Source organism: Rana temporaria, chromosome 11 (assembly GCF_905171775.1).
Source record: "Rana temporaria chromosome 11, aRanTem1.1, whole genome shotgun sequence".
Taxonomy (NCBI): domain Eukaryota; kingdom Metazoa; phylum Chordata; class Amphibia; order Anura; family Ranidae; genus Rana; species Rana temporaria.
The window spans coordinates 28780063-28794838 of NC_053499.1; the positions used below are offsets into that span (position 1 = coordinate 28780063).

Genomic DNA, 14776 nt, shown 5'->3' on the forward strand with positions numbered 1-14776 from the left:
TTCAGTCTCTCGATGTGCAAAACTGATAGAGACATACCCCAAGCGACTTACAGCTGTTATCGCAGCAAAAGGTGGCGCTACAAAGTATTAAATTAAGGGGGCTGAATAATTTTGCACGCCCAATTTTTCAGTTTTTTATTTGTTAAAAAAGTTTGAAATATGCAATAAATTTCGTTCCACTTCATGATTGTGTCCCACTTGTTGTTGATTCTTCAAAAAAAATTACAGTTTTATATCTTTATGTTTGAAGCCTGAAATGTGGCAAAAGGTCGCAAAGTTCAAGGGGGCCGAATACTTTCGCAAGGCACTGTATCTGTAAGTGCTCAAAATATCTCCTAAACCTCCACGGTTTAGGAGATATTTACAAAAGAGACGGGCGGCGATGTCTACAGCGTATGCGCCATAGACAACGGCACAGGCACACTTTAGAAACCTTTAGAAATGGCGATCGTGCCATTTCTAAAGGAGATCGTGCGGTGACTGGCAACTCCCGCATCATCGCGGTATCATCGCGGCTCCGCCCAATCACAGAGCTGGAGCCGTGATACCCAGAAGGAAGAGGGTGATAGACGCTTCGTGGAACAGGGGACAGCAGTGACATTGCAGGCTTCAGTTTCAGGTAAGTGACACACAATGGGCTGCTATGCAATGCATAGTAGCCCATTATGCTTTACCTTTGCAGGGAAACAAAGAGGAAGTAAAACCCATCGGGGTTTACTTCCTTTTTAACCTTGCTGCTACAGTCCTGTTTTATCGTGGCTAAGCCCTGATTCACATTGATGCTACTTTGAAGGTCAGTGCGATTTCAGGTGTTGCTTGATAGACATCTGTGTGGCTTCATGCACAGATGTCTGTTAAAGTCACACCTGAATTCGGCAAAGGTAGTGCTGCGGTGCCGCAAAATTGGTGTCGTGCCGATTGAAGCAGTGCCATTGCCTCCAATAGGCTGCGACTCGTCATTCGATTTGATCTCTCAAATTGCATGACAAATCAATCCAATGTGAACCTAGGCTTAGTGATGTTATGCATAGATTTTTTTAAATGAAAGCATTTATACTTCTGAAAATTGGAGAGCAGTCACCTCTTTTCCACATACTTTGACAACCAATACCTTTTCAATATCACTGTAAATGCAATCGTATTGGTTGATATGACATACTGTACTTTATTTGCAGTATTCAAACTTTATTTTACAGCAATATATAATGTATGAACATATCAGTACTTACTTAAGTATTACACAGCCCGTGCCAATAGATGGCGCTGTCCAAAGGACCTGTATCCGCGTCCTCCGCCTTGGTGTGCTCTCCGTAACAGCTACAGGGCAGTTGCTCATAAACTGTGTCTCTTCATCATCTATAATCTGCAAATTAAAATTCATGGTTAATTACATACCGACACTAAACTTGCCATAAGAGATTATTAGTGAATAATGGCCCATTGAGCAATAGTAATGAAATTTCTGCAGAGAAGGAATGTTAACCATGTGCCGGGAATATTAGTATTATAGTGAATATTACCTTTGGTTTTTATGAAGTAGTTCTGTTCTTTTTACTCCTTTAAAAGGAGAACATGTACAGAAAGTATGCAACACTTTAATCTGATTGCTTAGGGTGAATATTGTAGCAAGAGTTGGGTACTCTACACGTTTGAATTGATTGCAATCGTTTTGTTTTTACCCCACCCTTCCTGCTGGTGGCGCTGTGTGTCAGCATGTGTTTCCAGTGGCCACCAGCATGTGTTCCTTCTTTGTTCAGGGTTACACTTGTCATTGTGTCGGGAGTTTGATTGACATAATTGACATTGGCCATTGCCTTATTTTGTACTAACATCATCCAGCATCCCTGCCCCTTGGTTTATTTTCAGTCGGTCAAGGGTAGGGTTGCCACCTCATCCCATTAAAACCGAACACATACATTTTTTTTATAGTGTTGTTGTAACGGTCACCACCGTTTACGACCTTCCATCAGCTACGACAGCTTATCGACACTCCAACCAACAGGACCCGATCCATCCCATTTCCCCAGAATCAAGATGAGACGCGCAGCTCTGTACTTGTTCCAAAATGAAGACAACTTTAATGGTTCACTCTCAGATTTTATACAGTTTTCAAGGCACAGGAACAATCAAACTCTCCACCCACACCCTGGGAGGGCTTCAATACACTTTCAGATGGCTAATTGCTAAACATTCTAGACATGTCGGTGCCGGCCTATAATTATCATGATCTAATCACTGCACATTCCTTCATTAACAGAACTCAAACAAAACACCATCACACAATGATCTCTTCTTAATCCACATCCCTAGACAGACGTTCTGTCTTTGCATACAGCTTGACAGAAAGGTATTCACACCTCTGAGCATCAATAGGCTTTAAAGCAGTGTTATCACACAATGAAAGGTCTTCCAGGAGCCTGACTCAATTAGCATGTCACTAGCCAGGGCTAATCATAGAAATGAGTCACTATTGACTGGTTGGGTCACAATTAACCAACAACTTGCAATATCTCAAGATCCTGCAATATGAACTATCAGTGATGTCCCCTGTCCTGTAATTTAGGATATAATTTCTCAGTCACCCTATGGCCCTATCGGACATAAGGTGACCCTAGACATAAGACTCCTTGGTGACGCCGGTACAGGAGTACCCTTCATCCTTACAAAGTCTCTGTTTGTCCCGGGTCATTCCGTCACAATATATATATATATATAGATTTTCTATGCAACCTCTTTTTTGGTTGCTATTTCTTGCCTAATTGTAAAATTATTTGTAAATGGTACTTCTGGGTTCTATTTTCTGATGATATCTTCTCTTCTCTTTTTTTTTCTTGGTAGCCAGGTCATTTGAGCACTCACTATGGTCGCTTGATCTGTGATCTGTGGCATTTCCCGCTGTGTTTGATCCCAGATCTCTTATTTAAGAGGACCTGTCATGCTTTTTTCTATTACAAGGGATGTTTACATTCCTTGTAATAGGAATAAAAGTGACCCTTTTTTGTTTTTAAACAGTGTAAAAATAAATAAAATAAATAAAAATAAATATGATTTTTTTTTTTTTAAAGCGCCCGTCCCGACGAGCTCGCGCGCAGAAGCCAACGCATACGTGAGTAGCGCCCGCATATGAAAACGGTGTTAAAACCGCACAAGTGAGGTATCGACCTCCTCTGTAACTCAAAAGATGCACCCTATAGAATTTTTTGAACGTCGCCTATGGAGATTTTTAAGGGTAAAAGTTTGACGCCATTCCACGAGCGGGCGCATTTTGAAGCGTGACATGTATCATTTTACTCGGTGTAACATTATCTTTCACAATATAAAAAAAAAGTGGGCTAACTTTAATGTTGTCTTATTTTTTTATTAAAAAAAGTGAATTCTTTAAAAAAAAAAGTGTGCTTGTAAGACCGCTGCGCAAATACGGTGTGACAAAAAGTATTGCAATGACCGCCATTTTATTCTCTAGGGTGTTAGAAAAAAATATATATAATGTTTGGGGGTTCTAAGTAATTTTCTAGCAAAAAAAAACATGTTTTAATCTTGCAAACGCCGAATCTGAAAAAGGCAAGGTCCTTAAGTGGTTAAAGCGGTGAGGTGGCAACTCTAGTCAAGGGACCTCTTGGCCGGCAACTGAATGGAGCTAGAGATGCATCTTTGTTTGCTTGGATGCCAGCAGCTGCTGACTTCATAGCAACATCTTCCTTTAGTAAAAGATGTATCCTGTACTGTATATTGAAATTTGGAAGCCTTGACAATATGTTTTCTAGTAGAAAGGGCTGAGGCCTCTTACACATGACCGTTTTCCTCGACAGAATCCATCAAGAAACTTGGTGGCAGAGCTTTTTTGCCGAGGAAAACGGTCGTGTGTATGTTTTTCATCGAGAAAACTGTTGAGGAACTCGATAAGAAAAAAAGAGAACACACTAGTCGGGAGTCTCAATTTCCTCGCCGTGTTCCTCGTCGGGCTGGTTTTCGACGAGAAACACGTTCATGTGTATGCTTAAAAACCCGCATATGCTCAGAAGGGTGGCGCCAGTGGAATCAAACTTCCCCTTTAGGCCCCATACTCACGAGCAAACATGTCTGCTGAAACTGGCCCGCAGGCCAGTTTCAGCAGACATGTTTGGTCGTGTGTGGGCGCGAGCGGGCCGAATTCCAGCAAACATTTGCCCGCCGGGCCTTTTCCCAGCAGACAAATATTCCTGGACTTGTTTTAAAACAGCCCGCTGGAATTCAGCCCGCTCGGACATGTACGGTCGTCAGTACAGACCTACCGTACATGTCCAGCCGCCCGCCGTGCCTCGCATGCGTCGAATGACTTCGACGCATGCGTGGAAGCATTTTAAAGGCGGGCCGCCCACGTCGCCGCGTCATTGTCGCGGCGACACCGCGTCATCGACGCGGCGACACCGCGGACACGCCCCGCGTATTGTTTACGCGCGGACTTCTGTACGATGGTGTGTACAACCATCGTACAGAAGCCCTCTGGCAGACATGTATGGTGAAAACGGTCCGACGGACCGCTTTCACCATACATGTTTGTCCGTGTGTACCCGGCCTTATAGTGCCGTCGTACGTGTTTTACGTCACCGCGTTTGAGAACGACGAGATTTGGTCTTGACAGTGTGTACGCAAGGAAAGCTTGTCAAGTTTCTCGACAAGCCTAACAAGGAACTCGTCGAGGAAAACGATGTTTCATTTACGACGAGTTCCTCGGTCGTGTGTACGAGGCCTCAGAGCGGAGGTCCACACAAAAATGGAACCTCCGCTTTTGGGAACCCTCACCCCCTCTGGTGTCACATTTGGCACCTTTCAGGGGGGAAGGGGATGCACATACCTGTCTAAGACAGGTATTTGAACCCACTTCTGGGCATAGACTCCAGTGGGGGTCACGCCCCTTCTCATCCCCCCGCTGTCTTCTGGGAAACACACATATCCCAGAAGACAGCGGGGACCAGTTAGGATGCTCAGCACAACTGGCCCATGCGCAGTAGGGAACCGGGAAGTGAAGCCGCAACGCTTCACTTCCTGATTCTCTCACCGAGGATGGTGGCGGGGGCAGCCGAGAGCCGAGCAATTGATCAGCTTCAGCTGTCGACATCAAGGGCACCCTGGACAGGTAAGTGTCCATTTATTAAAAGTCAGCAGCTGCAGTATTTGTAGCTGCTGTCTTTTAATATTTTTTTTTTAGGCGGACCTCCGCTTTAATGATCTGAACCCTCCATGTAGGCTTAGATTCAGAGTTGTAAATTCTGCTTGTCTCTTTATGGCAGATTTGAAACTGGGAAGATGCCAGCCATAACTTCATTATTTTAAGCTGAAACATATGACAAGAAATTTGTAAATTGTTTTAGACTATCAGCATGTCACTTCACTGTGTGGCAGTTTGATGGATACAACATTTGCATGGTGCTCGAGAAATTCCATTTTGGAAATACATCTCAATTCTCGAACATATGGATCACCAGTGAACAGAAAACATAGCGGTTCCCTTTTCTTTTCCAGACAATAATTTATGTACATTGAAAACAATAATATTATAATTAGATACTTTACTTGTATGCGGCAGATGTCTCCTATAAGAAATATATTACTTCTGATCCCTGCAATGCAATCAAAGGCAGTAATAATCACAGTTATGCAATCGTTCGGTTAACTTATTATCTTCCAGTTCTGCCGTATGGAAGGAGTTTAATCAAAACTATTAATTACCTTCTATACTTGCATGTCACTGACCTAAGTATGGAATATGAAATTGTTCCAAGGAGTCTATTAAATTCCAATGCCTAACAGCAGAAAATAAGAATATTATGATGGTAATTTAGCCTTTTTTCTAAATGGTTTTAATGTTTCTTTGCAGCTGTTATTGGGTCCAGAGATGTTTTTTCCCAGAAGTTATACATTATAATTTTTTTTTTTTGGCATTCGTATTACCAGTGGGACATTCTCTTTGCTTATCAAAATGCTTCAAAGTTGTCTATATATTATAAGATTGTTGGGATGTGGGCACAGCTGAGCGATTTAGACATTTGCAATGTAAAATAAGATTGAGTAGGTGACAATAAAAGATGCCATTAAGTCATCTTAAAGTATATATAAAGCCCAAAATTTTTTTTTGTTCTGGATGCAGTAGGAAAGAGTTAAACCCCCTACCATTTTGGTCTTTTTTGGAACTACATTTATTTTCACTTCCTGTCCCACATGAGGAAGTCAGGCCTCGTACACACAACCGAGAAACTCGACGGGCGAAACACATCGAGTTCCTCGTCGAGTTCCTTGTTAGGCTTGTCGAGGAACTCGACACGACAAGCTTGCTTTGCGTACACACAGTCAAGCCAAAATCTCCTCGTTCTCAAACGCGGTGACATACAACACATACAATGACAGGGGAAGTTCGATTCCACTGGCTAAACTCTTGGGGCTGTTTTTGCTAATTTCATGTGTTTGCGTGTTAAATAAAAGTTTGGTAAGAGACGATTTGCACTTTTCAGCCTGTTACAGCTTTAAAAATGTGTTATCTCCATTACAAATGCTACTTTTACTCCCGTCTCATACTTTAATCTGAGCAAGCGTGGGTTTCTTAGCATACACACGCTCGAGTTTCTCGTTGAAAACCAGCCCGTCGAGGATCTCAACGAGCCAAATCAGACTCCCGTCGAGAAAATAGAGAACTTGCTCTCTTTTTGGCTCGTTGAGGTTCTCGACAGTTTCCTCGACGAAAATGTACACACGACCGGTTTCCTCGGCAAAAAAATATCTCCCAGCTGGTTTTTGCCGAGAAACTCGTGTGTACGAGGCCTAAGAAGAATTCTCTCCAAATGAATGGATAGCTCTTAAACCAGCATCTCAACCAACCTTTCTTTTCAACACAGCAACTCTGAAATTGGTTGTACACCCTGTATGGTTTATGAGATATTTAAAATAGAGACGCGCGCCAATGTCTACCGTGCATGTTCCGTAGACAACGGCGCAGGCGCACTTTAGAAATGGCGTTCCCTCCTTTATTCCAAATTCTGCTGTACAGAGGTTTCAAGAGGTTGATACCAAGTCAAATTCAGGTACTTACATGTAGTAATAAAATAATTGTAGAGATTTATTTAGAGATGTATTAATAAATACAGAACTGCATTAATTTGTATCTTTTATATCTGCCTAGAATTCAGTTTTAACCTCAGATAGCCTTATAGAGAGTGTATTGATTTTAGTGATTTGAAGCTTGAACTGGAGACTTGCGATGGAAAGCTGAAGAACAAAATCACAACAATGCAGTACTAGTACGTCTAGCATGCAAATAAATTAACAAATGATCTATGATATATATATATATATATATATATATATATATATATATACTGTATACACCATTTTAAAACATTACCACCAAGAGGGGGGCTTCAGTTTAAAGGCTAAGTTCACCTTTGTTCAACTATTTTTTTTTCTTCGAAATTCCAGCTCCTCTATGTACCAATACTGTATAGCATATATTTTGCAAAAATATCAAAGCTTTCCATTAATTCTAAAGACACTTGCTTTACTTGTCTTCATCACTAGCATAATGTGCTATTATGCATCGCGTACATCACACCTGCACATCAACCTACAATCTTACCACTGTGCCTGACCTCCATGCTCTCACCCTCCTTCTACAACACCCCCATGCTCTGACCACCACAGTTGACCTCTGGCTCTAATCAGGTGCTTAAAATAAAAACCCTGGCCAGTGTAATTTGTGCGCCTGGTGCCCTGAAAGGGGCCGGACACATGAATAGGGGGCAGCCGTGGATAGATTCATGCTATGGACGGGCTGCCACTGGAACTGGCACACTTTCCTAGTAAATATGAAAAGAAAAGGTAGTGAAAAAAAAAACACACCTGGATAAGCTCCGGTCGCACTCTCTGCTCCCCGAGCCCACCCTATTTTGAAGCCTATTAGAGCCTCTGGCTACAATCAGGTGCTTAAAATAAAAACCCTGGTCGATGTTATTCATGCTCCCGGTGCCCTGAAAGGAGCCGGACGCATGAATAGGGGTTGGCCACGGCGTCCATGGATAGATTCATGCTATGGACGGGCCGTCGCTGGAACTGGCACACTTTCCTAGTAAATATGAAAAGAAAAGGTAGTGAAAAAAAAAAAGAAAATAAATAAAAGATAACAAAAGAAAAATAATAAAAAAAAAAAAAGTTAAAGCAGGGTTGCACCCGCGATTTTTAATTTTTTTTAAAAGTCAGCAGCTACAAACAATGTAGCTGCTGACTTTTAATAAGGAAACTTGCCTGTCCTAGGCGCCCGCGATGTCGGTCCCCCGAGGCCGATCCCTCAATCGTGGCAGGTCCCGGCGCCACCATTTTCACTAAGGCAGACAGGCAGTGGAGCCTTGCAGCTTCACTGCTCGTTTCCTACTGCGCATGCGTGAATCTCGCGGTGCTTTGTGAATGGGCGGCTGCTCTCTGGGATACACACAGGACGAGGAAGAAGACCCGCCGTAGACTAGGAGGAGGCAGATTAGGAAGATCCGCATAGCAACCGCAATTTCTGGTAGGTAAAAAAAAAACAGTTTTTTTTTTATTTAATTTTTTTAGGATTTTGGTGTAATTTTTTTTTTTTTTTTAGGGTGGAACTCCACTTTAAGACAAAAAAGATAAGAGAAAAGAAGAAAGAAAATAAAAAGTTATCTCCTGGCAACCTGAGTAAGTGCTTCCATTAACAGTGACCAAACCTGATGGCCCGCAGGAAGGTGATCCTGAAAATATGTCAACCGGTCAACCTCAAAATATATCAGCATAACTTTTGTTTTAGCGGCTATTCATGCAAAAAATACTTTAATTACTTAAGGACCGGCTCACGTACATATACGTCGGCACTTTAAAGATGAATATCTCGGTAACGGCAGCAGCTGCTGCCACAACCGAGATATCCATCATTTCCGTGGCCGGTCCTGTAAACGATAATGATGGTCTCCACAGCGGATTCGCAGTGAGATCACCGTTATCGGTGGAGGGAGAGGGCCCCCCCCCCTCCCGCCGCTCTCCCGCTCCCTCCGCTGCTTACCAGAGTGGTCGGTAGCGGCAGAGGCGAACGGGTCCTTCTCCCTGCTTGCCATGGATACGAGTGAGGGCAAGATGGCGCCCACCTGTCTCCATAGTATAGCAGGGTGGAAGCCACGTCAAAACGTCACTTCTGCCCATGCGTCTTAAAGGCACATTTTTTTGTTGTCATTTTTTCAAATGATTTTTTTTTTATTGCATTTTAGTTTAAATATGAAATCTGAGGTCTTTTTGACCCCAGATCTCATATTTAAGAGGACCTGTCATGCTTTTTTCTATTACAAGGGATGTTTACATTCCTTGTAAAAGGAATAAAAGTGAGCCATTTTTTTTTCTTTTAAAAACTGTGTAAAAATAAATAAAATCAAGTAAAATAAATAAGAAAACAAAACATTTTTTTTTTTTTAAAGCGAAAACATTTTCATGCCGAAAAATTATCGTGTGTACGCGGCATGAAAAACAGGCTCGGTCCTTAAGTGGTTAAACCCCAGGTTTATCATATCACACCATTGAGATCAGTTCTGCCCATACATCTCAATTGTTTGCTGATATCATGATAAAAGGGACAGAGCAATTGCTACAGATGCCCGAAAGACCGGTAATCCTAGCCAATTTTTTGTCTCATTTGCCGCTCCATTACATCCTCAGAAGGTGGAATTATACTGTAAAGAGCCCGGCATTTCTCTCTAAAATCATATGGTAATGTATGAGCGGCGGTATGGGCACTGTGCGGAGCTGCATCTCCATCATGATGTTCTGTACACTGATTGTATGAAAAATATCAAATGACATCGCAAATTAGTTTCTCATAAATATGTAGAGTAGCATTAGACCGAAATAGGCTATTACAAGCAAGCCTTTTCCTCATGCGAGCTTAGTGTGCACCGTACTGCCTTTTAAACAGGATTTCTGTATTTTTTTTAAATGTTCATTATAGTGTGCATTACTTTCTGGCTTGTGCTCATATCCCAAGGAGGAGTCATTATGGCAAGCATTAAAACCACAGCGAGTGGAGGGAGGGCAGCAAGGAAAAGGATTAGATTTCCTCTGGGTTTTATAAATCTTTAGTTATGGCTTTGAGAGGTGAAACTGTAGCGCTGGATTGTGCTCAGCATCTCTTCCAAAATGTGACAGTCGACGTCCCTTTGTGATTTATGGGACCACTAACATTTTATTAAGTTAGTATGGCCAAGAAGATCAATCACTTTGAGACGGTACTGTACGGAGGACGGACTTTGTGCATTCTAAATCTCTTTACGTGCATTTATGTCATTAAAAGTTTTAAAAACATACAGAGGAAAAAAAAATGCAATTAAAGTGTATTTAAAGCCAATATTTCTTTTGGTTTGGATGAAGTAGAAACTGGCCAGAACCTTTGTCAGGCAAGACGAAGGAAAAAAAAAACAGAAGTGCCAGACGAAATGTTGAGAGGCTGTAAAAAGTTTATTTCTTCGTAAAACATCAAAACCACTTCAGCCCCAATGACCAGGCCACGTTTTGCGATCCGGTGCTGCGTCACTTTAACTGACAATAGCGCGGTCGTGCGACGTGGCTCCCAAACAAAATTGACGTTCTTTTTTTCCCACAAATAGAGCTTTCTTTTGGTGGTATTTGATCACCTCTGCGGTTTTTATTTTTTGCGCTATGAACAAAAATAGAGCAACAATTGTGAAAAAAAACTATATTTTTTAACTTTTTGCCATAATAAATATCCCCAAAAAATATATAAAAAAACTAAATGTTTCCTCAGTTTAGGCCGATATGTATTCTTCTACATATTTTTGGTAAAAAAAATCGCAATCGTTTATTGATTGGTTTGCGCAATAGTTATAGGGCATTGTTCCTGTAATTACTTCCCCCTCCCTGTTCTTCTTTCTTCTGATCCCCAGCGTGCCCCACTGTCACTGTGCCGAGCTCCCCTCCCGTGGCACTGCCAGCTTCCCTGTCCTCTAAAAAAAAAATATTGTAAAAAAAAGTAATTATTAAACATTATCATTTTTACAAAAAAATGGTAAAATAAAATAATTTTAACCACCTCCATACCAGGCACTTACGCACCTTCCTGCCCAAGAAAATGTTCAGCTTTCCGCGCTGTCGCACTTTGAATGACAATTGTGCGGTCATGCTACACTGTACCCAAACCGTTTTTTTATAATTTCGTTCCCACAAATAGAGCTTTCTTTTGGTGGTATTTGATCACCTCTGCGATTTTTATTTTTTACGCAATAACTAAAAAATACCTTAAAATTTGAAAAAAATTAAGTTTATATTTTTTTCTGTTAATTTTTTTGTAAATAAGTAAGATTTCTTCTTCAATTACGGGCACTGATAGGCGGCACTGATGGGCACTGATAGGCGACACTGGTATGCGGCACTGATGGGCACTCATAGGCGGCACTGATGGGCACTCATAGGTGGCACTGGGCACTCATAGGCGGCACTTATGGCCACCCATAGGCGACATTGAGGGGCACCCATAGGTGGCACTGATGGGTACTTATGGGTGGCACAAATATGCACTGATAGGTGGGTACAGATGGGCACTGAGAGGTGACACTGATGGACACTGAGGGGTGGCACTGATGGACACTGAGGGGTGGCACTGATGGACATTGAGGGGTGGCACTGATGGCATTGCTGGGCATCACTTGTTTATTTACTAATTTGTGCCAGTCAGTGCCCATGTTGCCAGTCAGTGCCCATTTGTGGGCACTGATTGGCATCTATTGTGCTTATTTGTTTTATTGTTTTTTTATTGTTGCCCCCTTCCCTGGTGATCCTGGCGTCTTCCCTGGTGGTCCAGTGTGGGCATCCTAAGGGGGGGCTGCGCTGATAAACAATCAGCGCAAACCCCCACTGTCAGGAGAGCCGCTGATTGGGTCTCCTCTACTCGTGTCTGTCAGACGCGAGTGTAGAAGAGCCGATCAACGGCTCTTCCTGTTTACATCGTGATCAGCCGTGATTGGACACGGCTGATCACGTGGTAAAGAGCCTCCGCCGGAGGCTCTTTACCGAGATCGGAGATGCAGGGTGTCAGACTGACACCCCGCATCACCGATCGCCGCACTGCGCGCCCCTACGGGCATGCACCGGCATGTTATCCTGCTGGACGTCAATAGACGTCCAGTCAGGATAACACAACCACTTCCCGGACGTCAATTTACTATTGATCGGGCAGGAAGTGGTTAAAAAATGTAAACATTTTTTTTTTTTAAAACGTTACATTTGAATTTTTTTAAATAAAATTTAAAGAGCTAATTCACACGGTTTCTGTTATGTTTGTATCCGCAAAATAAAAAATTGGGTATTTTAGTGAAAATATTGTTTTGATATATTGGTAGAAGGGGGGCCCTGCTAGGTAGGCTGTACGGGGCCCCATGATTTATAACAGCAGCCCTGATTGTAATGTTCATAAAATGTCATTTGCTAAGAAGGCACATGCATTACATGGCAAAGGCATTTTTTAATCCTGGACTTCAGAACAGAATATACATTATGGGCCAGATTCCCGTACATCCTGCGGCGGCGTCGCGTAAGCTATTTACACTACGTCGCCACTACTTACAGGAGCAAGTGCCGTATTCTCCAAGCACTTGCTCCGTAATTTGCGGCGGCGTAGTGTAAATGGCCCGGCGTAAGGCCGCATAATTCAAAGGGGGCGGCTTGTATTTAAATTAAGCTCGCCCCCGCGCCGATCAACTGCGCATGCGCCGGCCATTAAAATAGCCCAGTGCGCATGCTCCAGCTCACAACGGAAAACGTCAATGACGCCGACGTGAGCGTCATTGACGTAAAGTCCTATTCGCAAACGACTTAGGAAAACAACGTAAACGACGGAAAAAGACGACGCTGACCCGACGCCATACTTAACATGGCATACGACGGACCTTCGTAAACTTACCCCTAATATAGCAGGGGTACGTTTACGCTTACGGTAACGTCGTAAATTCACTGCGTCGACCGCGCTTGCGTTCGGGAATCTCGCGTAAATAGCTCATTTGCATAGACGACGGGGAAAACGACGTCGGCGACACCTAGCGGCGGGAAAAAAAATTACATCTAAGATCTGACAGCGTAAGAGCCTTACGCCTGTCAGATCTAATGGGAATCTATGCGTAACTTATTCTAAGAATCAGTCGCATTGATACGCCGGGCCAGATTAGGACTTACGACGGCGCAAATGGTGTTGCGCCGTCGTAAGCCCTTTGAGAATCTGGCCCTAAATATATATATATACACACACATACACATATATACATACATACACACACTTGTATATATCTTGAAGATATACAGATGCATTCTCTAATGATGATGGACTTCCAGCCAGGACAATCCAATAACAAAATCCACATCTACCTTCCAACTTTTCGTGTTGTTTATTTAGGATTTCTTTTATTGTCATCAGTGCGTGCCAAATTAGCAACAGCCTAGAAAGAACGAGAGGAAAAGCACAATGCTGTTCTACAAGAGCAATAGGAAAAACTTTCCCACAGTGCGATCGCAGTGACATTTCCACTCCTGAGAGCCGTGTGTGACATCTTCCCTCCCATATGTTGGGACGGTGAAATATGTGACATGCCATTTCCAGCAGATATCACATTTTTATGCTGCAAATGAAATGCAGACCATAATCCAGACAGCACCAGCATGGATTCCAGTCCTTTAAATAATTACACGTCTCCAGCCAAGACTTTTGTAGAGATGTGCAAATCTGCTTTTCACAGAGCAAAAGCTGGTGTAGTGTTCAACATTATTTTTTCCCAAGGCGGATGATTGAATCTGTTTGTAATTAAAGCGGAGTTCCGGCCACAATTTCACTTTTTATATATAAATACCCCTGTAATACACAAGCTTAATGTATTCCAGTAAAGTTAGTCTGTAAACTAAGGTCCGTTTTGTTAGGTTGTTACAGCATTTAGACACTTTATAAAATAGAAATTGACTGGGGCCATCTTAAGTGTGGGCATCATGAAGCCAGACTGTATGACTTCCTGGATTTCAGCCTTGCAGATCTCGCACATGCTCAGTGCTGCACAAGCAGTGTAATAGGTTTCAGATCAGGTTTCAGCACCTGTACTGTCCAAGTCACATGATTCTTCGAGACTGGGGAGTGCACAGACTCCTGGAAAGTTACACCCACTACATTCCCAGGAGTCTGTGCGGTGTAGGTTAGGAAGCTTAAGCACCTAGGTGCAGGAAGTGGGAAGATTAACTATTCTGCCTAGCAACAACACTTTGAAGGCATCTAAAAAAAAAAAAAAAAAAATCTTAAAGGACTAATGAAATTTTTTTAAAACTACTGATGTAATATTATATTTATGGGTGGAACTCCACTTTAAGGGTACTTTGTGCCTTTCTGCCCATAGTGTTTCTGGTCGGAAGGCTTTGGCCATTTTTTTTTCTGAAATGCTAAAAGTACCGTATTTGCCGGCGTATAAGACGACCCCCTAATTTTCCAGCTAAAATGCTGGTTTTGGGATATACTCACTGTATAAGACGAACCCTCACTGTGCCATTATACATGCGTCACTGTGCCATTATACATGCCTCACTGTGCCATTATACATGCGTCACTGTGCCAGTATGCCTTTGGTGTCATATTTGGCACCTTTCAGGGGGAGAAGATATCTATATAATACAGGTATTTGCTCCCACTTCTGGGCATATATAGTCGAGCCAACCACGGCTTTCTATGCCACATACTGCGAGACACAGGTCCCAGAAGACAGCA

The 14776-nt window shown here is 42.5% G+C and overlaps 1 protein-coding gene across 1 annotated transcript in view; it reads right to left on the reverse strand.

Moving 5' to 3' along the window:
- The window catches only part of SPON1 (spondin 1), a 343817-nt gene that overhangs the window by 235267 nt on the left and 93774 nt on the right, over nt 1-14776 (reverse strand). The window contains 1 exon segment of the mRNA XM_040328285.1: nt 1230-1363. Within this exon segment, the coding sequence (XP_040184219.1) occupies nt 1230-1363 (134 nt within the window).